At 38.8% G+C, this 20,776-nt stretch overlaps 2 protein-coding genes across 3 annotated transcripts; both read right to left on the bottom strand.

Annotated features, from left to right (window-relative positions):
* Positions 1-362: 362 nt before the first annotated feature.
* On the bottom strand, positions 363-5,963 carry spam1 (sperm adhesion molecule 1). Of its 2 annotated transcripts, XM_051884936.1 has the most exons (4): positions 5,679-5,952; positions 3,812-4,735; positions 3,203-3,292; positions 363-2,039 (listed from the first exon to the last, which is right to left on the bottom strand). In XM_051884936.1, the coding sequence occupies exons 2-4, from the start codon at positions 4,733-4,735 to the stop codon at positions 1,734-1,736; spliced, it is 1,320 nt and encodes a 439-aa protein (XP_051740896.1). In that variant the 5' UTR covers positions 5,679-5,952; the 3' UTR covers positions 363-1,733. The 2 variants fall into 2 exon arrangements, with proteins under 2 accessions (XP_051740896.1, XP_051740897.1); XM_051884937.1 differs by lacking the exon at positions 3,203-3,292 and having other exon boundaries at positions 5,679-5,963.
* Positions 5,964-6,204: 241 nt separating this feature from the next.
* On the bottom strand, positions 6,205-18,456 carry LOC127507675 (hyaluronidase-4). The gene is made up of 4 exons (XM_051884977.1): positions 18,180-18,456; positions 11,661-12,652; positions 10,850-10,939; positions 6,205-9,522 (listed from the first exon to the last, which is right to left on the bottom strand). The coding sequence occupies exons 2-4, from the start codon at positions 12,612-12,614 to the stop codon at positions 9,055-9,057; spliced, it is 1,512 nt and encodes a 503-aa protein (XP_051740937.1). The 5' UTR covers positions 12,615-12,652; positions 18,180-18,456; the 3' UTR covers positions 6,205-9,054.
* Between the last annotated feature and the right edge of the window lie 2,320 nt (positions 18,457-20,776).

The following is a 20,776-nucleotide window of genomic DNA, read 5'->3' as shown; positions in this document are numbered from 1 at the left end:
TCACAAATGCAATACATATTCATATAGATTTGAATCTACGATAAAACGCCAAAAATAAATCTTTAATAAATAAATAAATAAATAAATAATGCCTGATTACCTGTGGCGGAGGAATGCAGAAAACTGTCGCGGTAACTATGTGAGTCGGCTCTCGTCTGTGTATATATACCTCCACTCAAGCTGAATAGATAGACCGTTTGAAAGTGCTCCTCCAAAACTTTTTTTTTTTTTTATAAAACATAATTTGTCACTTGAATTCTGCAATCTCTCAAGATGCAAACATGTAAGAGGCGGACAATTAGCTGAACATGTACTAGTTTAATTAGTGACACTAGCCTACATTTTAATTGAATATGACAACATTTTTATTTTAAAACCTTTATTTGTATATGGCAACATGATACCTCATTCTACAATATTTCTATGATTAAATCGCTGACAGAGACTCCTCCCCATCAGCCAATCACTGTTGGCATAGACCATAGCAACGAGGTCAACCCCACCCTTTCTCTTAGCTTAAGACTTCTCTCTATTCCTTAGTAAAAGTTTGTCTCATCAGCATTGTGAATAGGTTTTAAGAGAAAACTCTTAACTAAGAACTTTTACTGCCATTTAGGAGAACTCTTAGTGGTAAGATAAAATGTTTTGTGAATACAGCCCCTGGTCTTTAGAGACCTATGTGTTCTGTAAAATAGGCCTAATTTAGTAACTTTTTAGTAAAAATTAAGATTAACTGAAATAGCCTACTTAGAGATCAGTATTAATATTCATAATAGGAATGGACTAGCTGTAGTGCTGTGACGCAACCACACTGCCATCTACAGTTAGGGATAAGTAAAATTAATAGGCAAAATAATAGTAATAGGCTAAATATGAGTTTATAGTTGCTATTCATATTTATATAATATTAAGTATTAGGGTGAATTCTACAGATATAGTTTCAAACAATGTGTATTTAATGTAGAGACAGCGACGCCTGGTGGTTGCTACAGAAATCTGCAACCTCTTGGGAAAAACTCTTCCCAAGGGATGAAGTAGTAGACTATCTTAGGAGAATTTCAGTTGTCTCTCCATGCTGTGAAGAATACATGGCTTACATGTTGATGTGAGGTCTACAGGTTAACATTCAGAAGAAGCTTGTCATGTCAGACCCCAGGCAAACTTTTCCTGGTGTCACAGAAATGATGTGGAGAAACAAAGGGCAGTTCGAGAAAGTAGCAGGTTTGTCATTTCAGATGTGCTTCAACTTAGGATTTTTAGATGTAAAGTAACTTGACGATGCCCCTGATTCTTGAATTGTACATTTTCCTTTTCACCATTTTATTGTAATGACACCAACATGTGTGTTATCAAAAGTTGTTTAAAATCGTGATGTGTTTGACATTTTGTGACAGCATTAGGCAATTTCAATACACTGTAGAAAGACAAATTTATGAGCGCTGGAAATATAATTAGTGTAAAAATTAACAGGTTGTGCTTGTTGTTTTTGGCCACTATATGAAGTCTGCAACTTCTATCCTGTAATCATATATCATGTTAAATTGTTGCATAATTTGGTCACACATTACATTATAGTGGTCATGTTAAAGTCGGGTCTTCTTGAGTTTCTGTCGTCTAAAAGTAAGCCATTGATTAAAAATGTTAATGTAGCTGCAACTGATATCCTACAAGAAGTAGTGTAAATGAATTCATCTTTCCAAATACTTTGTTTGTTTATTCTAGAACATTTTCTGTTAAAAAGAAGGTATCATAGCTGTGCACTTCCTGTCTTCATAGCACTGACAGGTAAATTTCTTTTCCCAGTAAGTGAAATCACTTGGGGAGGGGCTACCTGTGACCACGTATTTCCCATCTTTCCTAATGATTTGGTGGCTTTCTGAACTAATGTGGAGGTAATCGTCCGAGTTGTAGTTTTTGCGGACACAACGACCATTTCCTTGACAGAGACTTTTGCTGCATAAATGGGCCGCAGTGGTGACATTGGCGATGTAGGGGTTTAAAGTGTCAGACAGGTATGTAGACAAGGCTTCACAAGAGGTCTGAAAGGAATGAGAAGAATTAAAAATATGAAATATATAAAAATATAAAAATGTATTCATGATCATGTTGTTCCAAAAACATAAGATTTTCTCTCTACCGTGGATCAAGTACTGTTAAGCTCAAGAAATGACAACATATTATCAAAAAGTTCATAAAACTTATATATTCTAAGTCTTCCGAATCCATACGATAGATTTATGTGTAGACCAAAACTAAAATTATCTACTGAAATCGTTATCGAGAGTTGTTGCTCTCAAATCTTGTGTGTTTTATGGTGCTTCATGACTTATGTCACGTTTCGCGTCAAAAAACATCAAGCATAATGGATTTTGTGACCAGTCGTTTGGGCTGGCAGTATATCGACTTTGTAAGGCATATTATATCTATATATTTCCAAATAAGATATAGGACGGGGCAGTACCATTTTATATTGATATGTGATAGCAGATGATTCAGAGTGAGCGCCAATTAAAAATACACAATCTGAGTTGTCCTAAACTTTGAGATGTTCTTTATATTAAGCAATTCAAGTACAATCTTAAGCATAGAGTTTAAAGCAAGCAAGTCTCCATTAAACGTCACAGACTTCACTGAATGAGTGTCAACGCACACAAGTGTGTCAAACAGACAAAATAGAATAGGAGCACAATAATTCTAAATAAAGTACATATTTTGCTGAAATATTTTGCATAACTGAGGTATGCACCAAACCATAATTTTTGTGTATTGTTACCCCTACCAATTGTCATTGGTGTCAAAGCTGCTATGGAGCATCTTGATTTGCCATATTCAAATAGATGCAAACATGATTGTTGAGAGCATTTTTGAGCTCAGCAGCACCGGCCTCAGGAATAGCAGCAAGAATATTCCACAGAACATCATCTTTTGTGTTTTACAGAAGAAAGAAAATAATATGGATTTGGAGCAACACAGAACAGGGATGTCCAGTGCTGCTCCTGGAGGGCCACTGTCCTACATAGTTTAGCTCCAACCCCAATTAAACACACCTGAACCAGCTAATCAAGGTTTTACTAGGCATACTAGAAATTTCCAGGCAGGTGTGTTGAGGCAAGTTGTAGCTAAATTCTGCAGGACAGTGGCCCTCCAGGACAGAGTTTGTACACCCCTGACATAGAACAACCATTTTTGGGTGAGAAATTACCTTGTCTTTGTAATCAGCACTAGCCCCCCACAGCACAGCCCCAGAAGCCCCCAGAGCTGCACTCTCACCTATACTGCTGACCAAGTCGAACTAGAGAGAAACAGACAGCATATTACTGCAAGAAACCTAAGTGGCCTAGACAAGGGGTGTCCAATCCTGCCCATGGAGCGTCACTGTCCTGCAGAGTTTTGCTGCAACCCCAATTATACACACCTGAACCAGCTAATCAAGGTCTTCAGGCTTACTAGAAACTTCCAGGCAGGTGTGTTGGAGCAATTTGGAGCTAAACTCTGCAAGACATTGGCCCTCCAGGAGTAGGCTTTGACACCATTGTCCTAGACAAGGGCTGGCAAATGTCGGTCCTGGAGAGCCACAGTCCTGCAGAGTTTTGCTTCAACCCTAATCAAACACACTTGAACAAGCTAATCAAGGTCTGAAAGGTTACTAGGAAGCTGCAGGCAGGTGAGTTTTTATCAGGGTTGAAGCTGAACTCTGCAGGACTGTGGCTCTCCAGGACAAGGGTTCGCCACCCCTGTCCTAGACTATACCATAGTTGCCAATACAATGCTCTGCCATGGACTATAACAACCAGTAGTCTCCATACTCTACCTCATTCATGTAAAGCTCCTTTTGGTCTCTTAAGAGAGGCCGTAGATAGACGTAGACCGGTGCAGTGTGGCGGTGTTTTGGCAGGGCTGCCACTCTCATTGCTTCTTGTACCTGGTGACGTACAAACAGTGCAGCATTCTTGCTTTCACTCACAGAGACCGGCAGGTATGCTGAGGGGTAAAGGGCAGTGCTAACCTCCCACAGCCACTGCAGCTCATTGTTCAACTGTTTTGTGTTCTCTGAACAAGTACCTGTATAGTTTGACTCCTCAAAGTCATAGTTATAGCAGTCTGGGAACAAGTAGTAGCCCCACAAGTACAAAGGTCGATGGTAGAGTCCCATCTTCAGAGTTTCCTCCATGAAACATCTGGCTTCCTTCTGGAATTGTCGCTTGGCTTCGATGCTTGCTTGTTGCAGGTTGAGAGAAGCGTTCTGTTCGAGGGTGTAGTTGATGGACAGTTCTTTATATATCTCCTTGACGTCCCAATTCCGGTCAAACATTGGAAGCCACTCTTCCCAATCCATGACAGCCAGACCAGCGGTTGAGTCCGGAATGTATTGGGTAAACTCTTCCTTAGCTTTCTCCAAACTAGCAGAGAGGTTGCCCCTTTGTGGGATGCCACCGTTATACTCCTTCAAGGAGTGGAGGTCTACATAGGGGTAAAGCCCAAGTCGATTTTTGTAGAACAGGGTCAGGGATTGATTGCGTACTCTGGAAGGTGTGGTGACCACCTGGAACATCGATAAATCTAGAGGGATCTTCATTTGTTGGCATTTGGAAATAGGAGCATTCCATAACAGCACAAAAGGCTTATGGAAGAGAGGTGCTGCTGTTGGTAGAGGAGACAATGATGGGTTAAGATACCCGAATGTCATGAAGAGAATGATGTAAAATGGTAACCGTTGTTTCCTGTGGTCTTCCATCTGCGAACATTGATTGAAAACAAAAATGTCAGTTTTAATGATATTTTGAAGTGAGTGAAAAGTTTGTGCTACAGTAGATTATAATATTGTTTTGGCACAATACTGGAAATATAGGGACTTTCACACCAGAAGAAACTTTTCATAGTTCCTACAACTATTGCCTGAAGTACCCAGATTTTGGCATGTTCGCACCAAAGGAACTAAGAAATGATTATAGTTCTAGGAACTCCTTTTGGGAGAACTAAATTAGCTCCTACTTCAGAGTAGGGTCTAAACCAGCACTATAGGAACTATCAGTGACGTAAGTGTATGAAGATTTGGCAAAACTCATGTCATAGGGCACCCGGCATTTTTAAAAAGCCGTGTAAATATATTTACTTCACGAACATGGAAAACAGTGATAACGTAATTTACCTGTTGTCTGCAGGGTTGTGTTCTTTTCTCTGTCTCGATGATAATACTGAAAGTTGTCATAGGAGATTTCGTCTCTTAGCCCCACTTTTTGCTCTTTCAGCAGCGTAAATTATGCTTTTACATTCCATCTCAGTTATCAAGAAACCCACAACACAACAAACACAGCTTCGATCACAGCATCCTCCATCCACCGGTTTTTAGCGTTCGTAAATGCCGCGCTTAAAGACGCCGCTGTTGGCGGCATCAGAGGTCCTATTACTGGTGCGAATGCAACCAGGAACATGGCCCGGGGGAGAAATTAGTTCTTGGGGAACTATTCTAGTGGATAGTTCCTATAACTGAGTTCCTAGAACTATTTGGTGCGAAAGCCTTTTAAGTTGCAGAAATAAATTAATTTTACCAAACTATCTTTGCTAGAACAACATGGCAAACCGGGTGCATTTTTAAAATGCTAAGAGATGCCTTTAATATTAAAATGTATATTTTTAAATGGTGGTTTAGTTTGAGATTTAGAAATGATGAGTCTTACCGAGTGAAATGTGTTTCTCTTGTAGCAAGGAGAAAATGTTGCTAGCTCAGGTTCCTGTTAAATATTAACTGGGGTCAATGTTTAAAAAAACAATACTACGTAACTGGAAAAGGATTAGTGTAAACATTCAAAATGTTCTTGGGCTACAAAAAAATGAAAATGACTGTGGGTGGTAAAAATTTTGGAGCACATCAAATCCTCATCCCAACTGTTATGTGCAGCATTGTGGAAGGGCAATTGGGGCTGCTTTGCTGCCTCAGGGCCTGGACAGCTTGCTATCATCAATGGCAAAATGAATTCCCAAGGTTTTGCAGGAAAATGTAAAGCCGCCTGTCTGCCAGTTGAAGCTCAACAGAAGTTGGGTAATTCAACTGGACAATGACCCAGAGAGGGAGGCTCTACTATTTAAGTCACATACATTTACCACCCTGCACTGTGAATATTTACAGACTTTGTAAATTGAGTTAAAAGTACCTTAGTTGCAATTCCTGTGCATTTAAAGAAAATTTTGACAATGCAAATCAAGACCAGGTTACAATCCTTTATTTGCAGTGCATCAAGAGTCAAGCAACATTTGTCTTTGAGTATTTGGTTAATTGTATTGCTTAATGTAAAAAAAAAATCAAGTAATTACACATTGCATATAAGACTTTGAGATGAAAAAAGAGCTCTATGGAAATTGGACACTGGCAAAGTTTAGCTGAGGTAAAAAAAAAGGACACTTTGACCAATATTGAAGGCTCTGATAATAGCGTCCCATACAAACTACTGTCTACATGCTACAAAATGCAGTATTTTAGAAAAAAATTATATATTGAGTCAAAAAGGGTCAGACAATAGTGATGAAACATGGTGCAATTATCCTTCAACCTGAAACTGGACATGTAAGCTAATACAATCTGTAGACATCTAAAACAGTTTCTAAAAATTTGCAGATTCTGCTAATCAAATGTATTCAAAGTACTGAAAGATTTTGAGGTATATACCTTTCTTTGTTTTCAGTATCAATCATTCTGGCTTCATTTAGACAAGAACAAAAAAGACAGAAACACAGTTTAACATACAATCATATAGGCCTGGTTTCACAGACAGGGCTTAGATTAAGCCAGGATTAGGGCTTAGTTCAATTAGGACATTTAAGTATCTTTTCTGGTGTGCATCTTGAGACAAAACAATGGCACTGATATGTTTTAAGATATGTCAGTGCAAGTTGCCTCAGTTAAAACAGCTTAAACATGCATTTTAGTCTAGGAGTAAGCTTAAGCTTTGTCTGTGAAACCGGGGGAATGAGTTTTCACCCACGACAGCATTCTGTATTTTAACAAATGCAAACTTACATGTGTAAACGCATACATCTTCATAATCTTTGGTTTAACACGCATTTCAGGAATTTGAGGGACAAAAAAAAAAAAGAAGATATTTTGTACTTTTTTTGTAATGAAATCTAACTAGCTTCGATTCTGGTTGTGTCCACTGAGTTTTCTCATCATCAATCTGATGAGTACAATAATTTATTCTATTGTGCAATATTGATAAAAGCTTAAAATATGATGAATGATAAAATGATTAGGCTAATTGTTTCATATAATGGTATAATGACATTTGTCATGTGTTGGTACTGTATTTGATGAGAACAGTACCATTTTTAACATGATTTTGTGTATTCTATCTTTTTTGTCTCTTTTTGAAAATAGGAATTTTATAAATTTAGGCACATAATATTTTATGACTATATCCATTAGGCTAAGGATTATTTTGCTCGACTAACCCAAGTCACTTCAAATAATGATGAGTAATATAGTCTATAATTATATTATGTTTAGCGATTTGCTATGTAGCTATTTTGACAGATATACTATTTGGCCAGTTTAGATTATAAAGCATGACACATGTATGTCATATGTGGATCTTACCTAATTTTAAGTAAGTTTTGAATACCCAACACTCCCTGACTTTGAAGTGCTCTGGCAGCAAGCATTGTTGTTTGAGATAGGCTTGCTAATATATGTCACGGGAAGGATCTTGGTGTCAGTGCTTTATAAAAACAGACTGCATAGATTTAACCTTCCCTGTCAGAAAACATTGACAAATTAACATAATCATTGAGCATTCATCCAGAACAGTTATTAGAATCTATTCAGCCTGAAGTTTGTGCAAACAAGGCTTGCATCTCATCTACATTATCATACAGCACCATTGTAACAGTTTGGATTCAATAATCCAAAATCACAAATATTAAAACCTGACTAAGTCATGATGTGCCATCAAGCGGCGCTTTGACCACTTTTTCTTAAAGGTGAAGTGTCTACTTTTTTTATATTAAAATAATTTCATCTGAGATAGGAGAAAATACAACTATAAGCAAGCCATTTGTAGGTTGATTCCCTTGAAAAGTGTGAACTATTGGTCAACCGTTATATCACCAAGGCTGATATTTGCTGCTTCTTTTTTTAATTACTGGCCAGTTTGGCCAAAAGTGACTATTGTTCAAATTGTTTTTTTTTCATATTGTTTCATTCATATGGTTGACCACTAGTGTATACTTTGGCTTTGTGATGTTTTCCATGTTTGGTAACACTTTACAATACGGTTTTTATTAGTTAACATTAGTTAACTAATTTAGTTAACATGAATTAAGTATGAACAATGCTTCTACAGCATTTATCAATCTAAATGAATGATAATTTCAGCATTTACTTATAAATTATTAAAAAATCAAATGCTGTGTTTGTTAACATTAGCTAATGCATTGTGAACTAACATGAACAAACAATGAACGACAGTATTTTTATTACCTAACATTAACAAAGATTAATAAATACTGTAACAAATGTTAAAGGGATAGCTCTTACTCTTCTGCCGTAAATCAATGCATACGGCCGTCTGCTGGAAGCTAGTTATTGTAGTTTAGAAAGTTTTAAATATGGATATTTTTCTTACAAAAACCCATCATGTTGCTTTAGAAGGCCTTTATTAACCCTCTGGAACCGTATGGATTACTTTTATGATGGATGGACGCACTTTTTTGCTCTTCAAAATCTCACGCCCCCTTATAAAGCTGGGGAAGAGGGAGTATATTATTTAATGTAATTTAGATTGTGTTCGTCTCAAAGAATAGTCATATACACCTAGGATGGCTTGAGGGTGAGTAAATCATGGGATAATTCTCATTTTTGGGTGAACTATCCCTTTAACTAATGAAACCTTATTATAAAGTGTTACCTGAATCCGTCCAGCCCAACACAATAACAGTGGCTTAACCAATGGTGTAAATTTGAGGCGGGGCTCTCTGTTTGATTGACAAATGGGGGAGTGTTTGGGAAACACATTGTTCCACCTGATGATGCTAGTGGTGCACAAATTACACACTTCACCTCTAAATACAACTGAAGTTCAACAAGATGAGTAGAGCAGTGAGGATGTAGGTATTTTGTAAAGGCACAGCAGTATCCCTCATGTCTTTTTGGTCCTCCGGTTCGTTCTTATTCATCTCCTCCACGTCCTCTTTTATCATGTTGTCCTCTTCGGTCTCCTCTGGCACTATGTTATTGCAGCGCTCTCCCTCGTACCCCTGGTAACAGTGACAGCGGAACCTGTTGGACAGCAACTGGAGCTCGTGCTGAGAGTGCCATCCGGTCACAGTGAAGGTGCCATTCCGGTTGGACAGGATCCGATAGCTGCCGCGGCTCAGGTGCAGGTAGTGTGGTGCCTGTGGGTCTCGACGGACGCAGCGTCCATTGGACTGACACAGGAAGTCGCTACAGACTTCTGCTGCCCGGGTAACGTTAGTAATGTACTGACCCAGTCTATGGTTCAGAAATGCCTTCACTTTGGAACAGTTGTGCTAAGGGGACAAAGAAATTTTCAGGAAGTTAAAACTGAGGCATTAAACTGCATGGAACTTGGTGTAAAGTTACCTGGCAAGTATACAGAATTATAAAAGGGTTAGTTCACCCAAATATGAAAATTCTGTCATTAATTACTCACCCTCATGTCGTTCCACACCCGTAAGACCTTTCATCTTCGGAACACAAATTAAGATATTTTTGATGAATTCTGTGAGCTATCTGGCCTCCGATAGACTGCAACGTAATTACCACTTTCAAGGCCCAGAAAGGTAGTAAAGACATTGTTAAAATAGTCCATGTGACTACAGTGGTTCAACCTTAATTTTATAAAACGACAAGAATACTTTTTGTGCACAAAAATACAACAAAAATAACGACTTTATTCAACAATTTCTTCTCTTCCATGTCAGTCTCCTACGTTGTTCACCTTGTAAACACAGTGCAGCACTTCCAGGTTCTATGTCAGAATGCCGACTTATTATTGGCCGGCTCCTGCGTCAGCATCACACGCATGTGTTGTGTTCCTCACATGTACAGGGTCGGCCAATAGTGAGCCGGCATTTAGATGTAGAACCCTGAAGTGCTGAACGTAAACAGCGTAGGAGAATGACACAAAAGAGAAGAAATTCTCGTCACTTCATAACATTAAGGTTGAACCACTGCAGTCACATGGAATATTTTAATGATGTCTTTACTACCTTTCTGGGCCTTGAAAGTGGTAATTGTGTTGCAGTCTATCGGAAGCCAGAAAGCTCACGGATTTCAGAAGATGAACGAAGGTCTTGCAGGTTTGGAACGACATGAGGGTGAGTAATTAATGAAATAATTATCATTTTTGGGTGAACTAACCCTTTAATGTGTTCTCTATTGAGCTAGAAATCATTGTGAATGCTACATTGTATTGCACTCACAATGATAAATCGTATCTGGTGCCCTTCTGCATGCGTAAAAGTGTGGCAGAAAATATTTCGAGCAGACATTTTCAAAATTTTCAAAATTGCCTCAGACCCCCAAATTTGACATACATTAAACTTAAAGAGAGACAGTTCAATAAATAGAATAAAATAGTTGTAATTAATCTAATAATTGCAGTCTTTAATACAAAGTAGAATGAAAATTTTGTAAATTTTAACTTATTTTATTTATTTTTCATCTTTCTTTTCTCGGAATTGTTCCACACCCCCTTTACAATGAAAAGTTTTGAAATGCCTGATCTAGGAATTATCTTCTTGAAGCAGATTCGTAACGGATGAACACAACAGTCTTGACCAATGAAATATGTCAAGGTATTTCAGGTATATGAAACAGTCTTTAAAATCTTACCCTTGAAGAAGTGAGGTTAAGATCCCCCCAAATGACAAATCCCGCAGCTCCCAAAGCAGCGCTTTCTCCTATCGTATGTATCAAGTCCTTCTGTAAAATGAAAATAAACTAATGTGTATATGTATATAACATCATTAGAATGTAAGTTCACTGCCACAGATTCCTAAAACATAAAACTTTTTTACATAAATGATTAAATTGTAACACTTTTAACACATATTCATTATTAACTATGACTGTTGCCTCGATAAACTCTTAATTTACTGCTAATTAATAGTAAGGTAGTTGTTGTAGCGTTTAAGTTTAGGTATTTGGTAGGATTTAGGGATGTAGAATATGGTCATGCAGGCATTCATATGTGCTTTATAAGTACTAATAAGCAGCCAATAGGCAAGCTAATAATTAAAAAAAAAAAAAAAAGCTAATAATAAACTAATTAAAAGTGAGAATTGTTCCCCATAATAAAGTGTTACCCTTTAAATGTAGTCATTGAGATAGGAATGATAGTCAACCCAGCATTCAAACATCCTTTTTAATGTTCTCTATTTAGTCTGGTGGACCACAAGAGGGAGCTCTTGATTTCAGACTCCATAACAGTTTATGAGTATAGAGACTAGAAAATGGGATAGAAACAATGTTATTATAACCATTTGTTTAATAATTTAATTTGAATATGTAACAGAATGTGAATTCTCCTGTATAATCTGTAACAGAGATTCTTCATTGATAATGTTTACTGTAAAGTAAAATTGTATTGAGGACTTATGTATGATTCCCAAAGTACTTTTTGATTTTACATTTCTGCACTTACCTGAGTCAGGAAAGCCATGGCCTCGTCTCTATACCCCAGGCGTGTGTATACGTATGTAGGCAGTTCATAGGGCAATGAGGTAAGGGAGGCCAGTCGCAGTGACTCCAGTACCCTGTTCTGCGAGAAGTGCAGGTTGCGAACGCTGTCTGTGTGGCTCTTGCGTATAGCGAGGGATGGGAAAAGGGCAGTGCTGCTGTTCCACAGCCAAAACAGCTGGTCATTGCGAGAACTCTCCAGTAGGGGGCATGTGCCGCTGTAGTTGTGTGCATGTACATTGTAATTGTGACAGTCAGGGTAGAGATAAAAACCCCACAGGCCATGTGGACGAGTTTGTGTACCGAGCTGCAGCGTGCCCTGCATGAACTCCATGGCGCTCTTCTCGAAACGCAAGCGTGCCAGCTCCTCCACCTGTTCGTCGGTCACATTAAGGTAGGCCTGTGCAATCAGCTCGCGTGAACGCTGTCGGTAAATGTCTTTCTTGTGCCAGTTACGATTCCACTGTGGCCTCCAGAACTCCCAGTCGATCACCGCCAGACCACTGAAGTCTTCCGAAGGGATGAAGTGCGCTATGTCTTTTCGGGCTTTGTGAAGATGTGCTTCAAGACTGCTGTTCTGAGGTAGGCCTCCGTTGATGGGAACCCCTTGCTCATTGTAGAAAGGGTAGTAACCCAGGCGGTTGGCATAAAAGATGGTGACATTCTGGCCTGTGTGGACGGCTCGTGGACTTCCGCTGATGTGGAAAAGATCGAGGCTGACGTTGATATTGTACTTCAACGTACACATATCCAGCGGAGCATTCCAGGCTGCCAGGAAAGGCTTGCGGCCCACCAGAGGCAGCTTTGCAGGTTTCTGGCAAAAGGCAGAATGTACCAGGATCAACAGCCAGGAACAGATGATGGCACAGGCTACGGGCACAGTGTGGTGTTGCAAGGCCCCGCAGGGCACACCAGGCATTCTGCTACGTGACTCAGCACAGGCAACTGTCAATCATCCTGTGAGGGACAAAAAGTGACAGAGTTGGCATATTTACACAATAACTGCTACATTTACATTTAGCAGATGCTTTTATGCAAGGTGACTTGCATTGCATTCAGGGTAGGTATTTTATCAGGTCATGCAGGGATTGAAACCATGAACTTGTTGCTTGTGTCAATGATGCTAAGTACAAACTTTGAATATTTATTCTTAGCAAGGAAAAATCAATTACGACTCCAACTGCAAAAGATTTTGCAACTGAATTAACAGTCAAGAAATAAAGCATTTTGCTACTGACACAGTAGATAATGGCTAAAATTGCTAAGGTGTTCATTTTTAAGATGGATGTGATACCCTAAGTCTTGAGCCAAGTTAAATGTGCAAAGTAAGGAGAGGTCAAGCGTAAACATAACATTTTGTGCTTCAGCTTGGTTTTATTATGAGTCAAATGTTACTTTGGGGGTTGCAGTCATCAGTCAAACCAGCAGTTAACCACAAGGGTAATGGCCAAATCCAGCCACATACTCTCACCAGTGTGGCGCCCACATAGCCATAATTATAGCTGCCATCGCCAGATGCCCTATCTGCATACTAGAGCATTAAAAGACAAAGAAAAAGGTAAAGGGTATAAATTTCATGGCATTAGATGTAACTAATTGTCACATCAAGTGGCATCTGTTAAAAATTCTTTTCTCAGAACTAACTTTACTTTTCTGTGCCATGCAATGACTTGAGTGTCACGGTGGATTTTAATAGGTAAGTCAAATACCCTCAAGTTAACACAGGTGTCTAGTATGTACAGCTTTATTTATATAGCACATAATAGAAATAAAATAATAAAACAAAATACAACAATAAAATAAATCAAGGACAGGCCCTAGTGACAAATGTGTTTTGAGATACTTTTTAAAAGTGCATAGTTAGTCGATTAGTCGAGTTTCATAGCTTGGGACCGAAATACGTAAAGGCTGACTTGCCAATTTTTAGCCATGTTTTTGGTATAATTAACAAGTTACTAGTGGATGTTCGGAGTATATTTATTCAACAAATTAGAAAGATATATTGGGGCGGGACCATAAAGACATTTAAAAACTAATAAGAGGATCTGGAATTCAATCCTGAATGATACAGGCAACCAGTGAAGGGATCTGAGTGTTGGATTAATATGATTTCTCATTTTAGAGTGACTTAGCATTTGTGCAGCTGCATTCTGAACTCTGTGTTTAATAGAGCTCTTTGGTAACCCAGCAAAAATGCAGTAGTCATGTCTAGATGTAACAAATGCACGAACAAGTTTCTCATTGTCAGCAGAGGAGAGAATGTCACATACTTTGGAGATATTTCTGAGGTGATAATATGCTGTTTTTGTAACATTGCTGATGTTTTTTTTTTAAAACTAAGGTCACTGTCAAACATGATTCCTAAGTTCTTGAACTGATTCCTGGCTTTTAGCGATCAAGAGTCAAGATATGGAGCAATAAATGTTCTCTGTGCATCATAACCGATAACAAGTACCTCTGTCTCATCTTTGTTTAGCTGTAGAAAGTTCTGTGACATCGACAATTTTATGCTCTCTATGTAGTCCGGTAGGGTGGAAAATTAAATATGAGCATCTGGTGCAAGTGAGAGATAGATTTGCGTGTCATCTGCAGCGAAAGGAAATACTGATTAAAGGATTAGTTCACTTCAAATGAAAATTACCCCAAGCTTTACTCACCCTCAAGCCATCCTAGGTGTATGTGACTTTCTTCTTTCTGATGAACACAATCGGAGAAATATTAAAAAATATCTTGACGCATCCGAGCTTTATAATGGCAGTAAGCGTTACCAAATAAGCTGAAGAAAGTGTCTCCATCCACATCCATCCATCATAAACATACTCCACACAGCTCCAGGGGGTTAATAAAGGCCTTCTGAAGCTAAGCGATGCGTCTGTGTAAAAAGAAATCCATATTTAACAAGTTATGAAGTAAAATATCGAGCTTCCGCCAGACCCCCTTCTGTATTCAAGTTACGAAGAAAGTGTAAACTGGTGTCACGTCAGTTACACTTTTTCCGTGAGTCGAATAGGGAAAGCGTAGAATGTAGTGTAAGCTTTTTGAACTGCTAAGGTTTTACACTTTCTTCATCAGTTGAATACGGTCTGGCGGAAGCTAGATATTTTAACTTTATAACTTGTTAAATATGGATATTTTTCTTACACAAATGCATCGCTTCGCTTCAGAAGGCCTTTATTAACCCACCGGAGCCGTGTGGAATATGTTTATGATGGATGGATGTGGATGGAGACTCTTCCTTCTGCTCATTCTCGCTTGGTAACGCTTACTGTAATTATAAAGCTCGGATGCGTCAGGATATTTATTAATATTTCTCTGATTGTGTTCATCAGAAAAAGAAAGTCATATACACCTAGGATGGCTTGAGAGTGAGTAAAGCTTGGGGTAATTTTCATTTGAAAGTGAACTAATCCTTTAATTACACCAGCTAAAGGAAGCATGTATAGGTTAAATAATAGAGGACCCAAAATTGAGCCTTGAGGAACACCACAAAAAAAGACATAACTCCTGGAAGTGTAGGTACCCAGTGTAACATAGTATTCCCTGCTGCTTAAGTAGGATCTGAACCAGTCTAAGACCAGGATCTAGCAGAGTCAAATGTTAATTTTAAATTAATTGTGAACATGTTCCACTAACAAAGTGCCCAGATGCTTTTGTGTGATCATTTTTTAAAAGTATGCCAATTGCTCATTTAATCAATTAAAACCTTAAAAAAAAAAAAAAAAAACATTGTAAAATGTGCCTGTGTTGTCTTTCTTTGCAATAAATGCCACAGGATTTGATATTTTGGCATATCATACAATGATGTTCATTTATTTCTAAGAGTTATTTCTCAAGTGTCCAATAAATTTTTAGGACCAGTGTATGTAAAGTACAGTTTCCAAAACCTCTCATCTGGCTTTTGTTATTACAGTGTGTATAGTATAAAATGTAAAAATTATGGTTTTAATAATAGCCTCCAAGTTTCTTTAAAAATGTTACAGGATGTTCTTTGGTACCAAATAATCAGGAGTCTGATGGAGTAAGGAATGGAACCAATCACTAGTAACTATGGCAGTAACACATGCATTGAAAGGTTATTAATGCCAGTCATGTGCTAAATCTGAGGTTAAAAAATGAGGTATGGCATGGAATGTTGCGGATGAAGGCAAATTGTGGAGCCCCATGGTGGTTGTGTTATTGAGTGGAAAGAGCCTGGCTGAGAGCGCTGTAGCTCCTTTTTCCCCTAGGACTGGCGGCGGGCCCGTGCCATGAGGGGGAAGAATTAAACCACTTCCTGCATAATAAGACCTCTGCTTTGCAGTGAGCTTCACAGATGATCTTCGTGGTATTTGTACATGGAATACCTTCACACATTGATAACTTAGAAGCTTTACTTAAAATACTGTAATCCAGAACATGCTTATGACAAAGGTTTTTAAAAATGGAGAGGAGGAAGGATCTCACATATGATTATGCCAAAGTATGCGAGAATGGGGGGAATGAATAAAACTTTCCATGAAGCTTTACGGTTAGCCATCACTGAAAACATTGGGGTATGGAGAATTGAAATGATTGTGCCTGTATTTCAGATAGATTTATTTATCTTTGAGCTTCCTCAAACCCTCAGCCCTCTCTGGCAATAATTAAGATACATGTGGCTTAGTGAGAGTGGTTTTTACAAAAACCTTTTAGGCGACGGCTTCAGAGAAACCGCAAAAGGCATGGAGTCGACCTGAAGCTTGCATTTCGATGCAACTTCATTCAGTCCTATCCAAATGTGAATTTGATCCAAATTGGAAACAAATATGACCGAGCCAGATTTACAACAGTAGACAGAGAGGTTTCTTGAATCACCATAAAGGAACCTCTGGGCTCCTAAGAAGATGTGTGGTTTAATATCTGTGGCTCCGAGGACGACGTATGTGTTCCCATTTAATCGTTTGTTTGCCTCAAATGAAATAAGATGATGTTCTGTGACATCCGTAGGTTTGTCATTATAAATATTTTCCATTTGATCTTTCCTCAGAGTCATTGGAATCCACAGATCGCACACTGAGATCACAGATAAGAGGTTTAATTTGGTTATTTATTGCTGCATTTGATGCTCGAATGGTAAACAAAACCTTAAAAAGGGAATCTTAATCACGGTGGAACCCAAACAGAGTTCTATGTCAGGTTAATCTGAGGGCGTGTTTTGGTTTGAGGTGGATTGTTTTCTCTTAGGTAGTAAGGATAATAAGTGATCTCTTGAAGATCAAATAATCCTATTTTGGGCACTGCAGACACAATAAGCTACTTCTAAGAAATGCTGACAGTGAAATGGTATAATGACACTCTTCAATTTCACTGTATTCCACAAGATGTCTTCACAATGATCACGGGCTCCTGGAAAACTTTGACGTTGAGCATCATGAGCCATCACTCAAGAGAAGCTCTTTATCCGGAAGTACTTAATCTCATCTGTAAACCCTTCCCTCTGATTAACTCACTTCAAAATATTTACAGAGCCACTGTTCAAAGACCTCAGTGGTGCCACGGCACATGTATTCCTGACAGTAAACTTTAAATTAAACCCTTTGAGGAACACACATATTTGGAATGGGCTAATTTGGTTTTCTTTGATTTGATTTCCTTTGCGGAGAGGTCTTGCCTTGCCACATTTGCATTCAATAGTCACAACACTGTCGAATATATATTAACAGTGATATATTTACAATTTAGGATGCATCGATATTAAAATTCTGGCTGATAATTTATTTTGAGATGGATTTTTTTTGAAAAAATGGAAATTTTAGTTTAAATGTATTTATGCTATATTAAAATGTGTATGGTTTATATTGTTTTCTATGAGTGAATTTATGCGTCAGCATACATGTACAATATGAAAAATTGATATTTTGAGATTTGCTAAAGATTACATTTAATATCATTAAATTGTTAGTGTTTTTTAAATATTTACATTTAAGTGAGCATTAGATGATGGCAAAGGTAATCTAAATGTAAAAATAGAGAAAATTAGCATGCACATGTACAATGCAGATACAGATAAATGTAAAAAATCTCTAATATCAGGTGATAACGCATATGGTACCTATTAATTATGCGTCCCTATATAAAGTTCTTCAAAAACATCATGTAAACATCTTTGTCTCTAGCTGACTACCGAAAAAAGGGCAAACATTGCTCTTTGACAGCTTTGGTAGAAGACACTTTTAAAAAAATTCATATTGCTTCACAGGTTAACACAAAGCATGTGGCTACAGTCATTCAAAAACATTTACTGAAGTCTGGATACAAAGTATGTGCAGAAAAAAAAAACAGTGAATTACAGAGTATAGTTAACTGAGAACAACACAGACAACAATTTTAGAAATGCTATAAGAAGATGGAATGCGCCTACTTTCATCATGCGCTTTGTTTTGAGAGCATGCTGATGTCAACAGGGTCATGTAAAGTGTGTGTGTATATATAATATATTGAGTCAAAGTAATTAGAGGTCACTCACCTGTAGATCCCACGCCGCTGCCTCAGTCACATACGGCTGACGATACACTACACACACCTCTCTACATCTACAGTACACTAGCATAGTTTTTCTCTGTCTGCTGAAAAGCCTACTCACAGCTTACTTATATACACCACGAAGAGAGAGAGAGACAGAGAGTTTCCTGAGAGGGAGGAGAAAACAACCACACAGCCACAGCGAGAAAACCACAACACTGCGATTAGAGTAGAGAAGGAGGGAGGGAGGACTCCAGTCTAAATCCCATTGACTGAGTGTGCATGTGAAAGTACATGAGTGTGAGTGTGTGCACGTTTGATCCTCAAGACAACATGCACAGCGTCTTACGCTCATCCACATCACTCAGCATTAGCCGGGTTTAGCATCCTCCAATCACCTGGCAGTAAATTCACAAGAGGTTTTAATACACTACAGACACAACCAGGCTTTGTTGAAGCTCCGGGAGCGTTTTTCCTGCTCGAGTTACTGTCCCATGTGGCCTGTGATTGTCTTGTTTTTGTCTCTTAGTCACTGTCTTTTGTGGCTCCAGTGTAGACGTTTGCCAAGAAATATATAGTGGTTGTAAATAAACAAAAAAAACAAGAGGCGAGGAAACCCTAAAAGAGTCCTAAAACAAGCAAAAGTGAAAACAAGAAAGAAATTCATTAGAAATTAAATCAAAATAGTACATGCTCAATTCCCGTTTTAATATTTAGATCCTTTGTTGTCATCTACTGTGTGTGTGTGTGTGTGTGGTTCAGGTATACCCTACTTTATGCGAACAAATTGTCCTCTCAAAAATGGCAATATCTGAATTCCTTGTCCTTGTGGGGGCATTTTTTGGACCCCATGAAGAAAACAGCTTAATAAATAATAAGTGATATGTTTTGAAAATGTAAAAATGCAGAAAGTTTTCTGTTATGGGTAGGTAGATAGAATATAAATTTTGTACAGTATACAAATCATTGTCTATGGAATGTCCCTATAAAACATGAAAACCCAACGTGTTTGTGACTATATACACCGATCAGGCATAACATTATGACCACTAACAGGTGAAGTAAATAACACTGATTATCTCTTCATCATGGCACCTGTTAGTGGGTGGGATATATTGGGGAGCAAGTGAACATTTTGTCCTCAAAGTTGATGTGTTAGAAGCAGGAAAAATGGGCAAGCGTAAGGATTTGAATGAGTTTAACAAGGGCCAAATTGTGATGGCTAGACAACCGGGTCAAAGCATCTCCAAAACTGCAGCTCTTGTGGGGCGTTCCCGGTCTGCAGTGGTCAGTGTCTATCAAAAGTGGTCCAAGGAAGGAACAGTGGTGAACCGGCAACAGGGTCATGGGCGGCCAAGGCTCATTGATGCAAGTGGGGAGCGAAGGCTGGCCCGTGTGGTCCGATCCAACAGACGAGCTACTGTAGCTCAAATTGCTCAAGAAGTTAATGCTCATTCTGATAGAAAGGTGTCAGAATACACAGTGCATTGAAGTTTGTTGCGTATGGGACTGCATAGCTGCAGACCAGTCAGGGTGCCCATGCTGACCCCTGTCCACCGCCGAATGCACCAACAGTGGGCACGTGAGCATCAGAACTGGACCATGGAGCAATGGAAGAAGATAGCCTGGTCTGATGAATCACGTAGATGGCCGGGTGTGTGTGTGTCGCTTACCTGGGGCACGTGGCACCAGGATGCACTATGGGAAGAAGGCAAGCCGGCGGAGGCAGTGTGATGCTTTGGGCAATTTGTTTTGCTGGGAAACCTTGGGTCCTGCCATCCATGTGGATGTTACTTTGACACGTACCACCTACCTAAGCATTGTTGCAGACTGTGTACACTCTTTCATGGAAACGGTATTCCCTGGTGGCTGTGGCCTCTTTCAGCAGGATAATGCACCCTGCCACAAAGCAAAAATGGTTCAGGAATGGTTTGAGGAGCACAACAACAAGTTTGAGGTGTTGACTTGGCCTCCAAATTCTCCAGATCTCAATCCAATCGAGCATCTGTGGGATGTGTTGAACAAACAAGCCCGATCCGTGGAGGCCCCACCTCGCAACTTACAAGACTTAAAGGATCTGCTGCTAACATTTTGGTGCCAGATACCACAGCACATCTTCAGGGGTCTAGAGGAGTTCATGCCTCGACGGGTCAGGGCTGTTTTGGCAGCAAAACGGGGACTAACACAATATTAGGAAGGTGGTCATAATATTATGCCTGATCAGTGTATGTGTGTGTGTGTAAATATATGCATATTCTATAATATTATATATTCTTAAACTGTTTTCCCAGTACAGTATTGTAGTATGTACTAAATTATGATGTTTTTGGTCTTAACCAGAAGTATGCATTTATGTTCTCACATTTAAATTTTTCCATGCCTAACTACACACATAACCCCAGTTTTGGTTAGAAATGGAATAGATTGCAATAATCTAACTGCAAATGTCCATGGTGGGATCTCTGGAAGCATTAGTTGCATTCCTATGGCAAACCTTGCTAAATTACCATGTGAAAGCTATAGTCCCCAAACTTTGTTAGCACATTTTTCTTAACTCCCTCCACTCCCTCCAACTCTAATTTGAAGACGGTGCATGAATCC

Source organism: Ctenopharyngodon idella, chromosome 24, assembly GCF_019924925.1.
Source record: "Ctenopharyngodon idella isolate HZGC_01 chromosome 24, HZGC01, whole genome shotgun sequence".
NCBI lineage: Eukaryota > Metazoa > Chordata > Actinopteri > Cypriniformes > Xenocyprididae > Ctenopharyngodon > Ctenopharyngodon idella.
Note: the sequence above shows the minus strand (reverse complement) of the source record. Positions and strands in the feature narration are given on the sequence as shown.

What these genes read in the sequence shown, in the direction of transcription:
- spam1 (XM_051884936.1), bottom strand. Translation starts at nt 4,735, where the DNA reads ATGGAAGACCACAGGAAACAACGGTTACCATTTTACATCATTCTCTTC. An exon ending in AGGAGCTTTACATGAATGAG is followed by an intron (nt 3,293 to 3,811) that starts GTAGAGTATGGA and finishes GTTTCTCTCTAG; the next exon opens with TTCGACTTGGTCAGCAGTAT. An exon ending in GTGCTGATTACAAAGACAAG is followed by an intron (nt 2,040 to 3,202) that starts GTAATTTCTCAC and finishes CATTCCTTTCAG; the next exon opens with ACCTCTTGTGAAGCCTTGTC.
- LOC127507675 (XM_051884977.1), bottom strand. Translation starts at nt 12,614, where the DNA reads ATGCCTGGTGTGCCCTGCGGGGCCTTGCAACACCACACTGTGCCCGTA. An exon ending in CCATGGCTTTCCTGACTCAG is followed by an intron (nt 10,940 to 11,660) that starts GTAAGTGCAGAA and finishes TTCATTTTACAG; the next exon opens with AAGGACTTGATACATACGAT. An exon ending in TTAACCTCACTTCTTCAAGG is followed by an intron (nt 9,523 to 10,849) that starts GTAAGATTTTAA and finishes TTGTCCCCTTAG; the next exon opens with CACAACTGTTCCAAAGTGAA.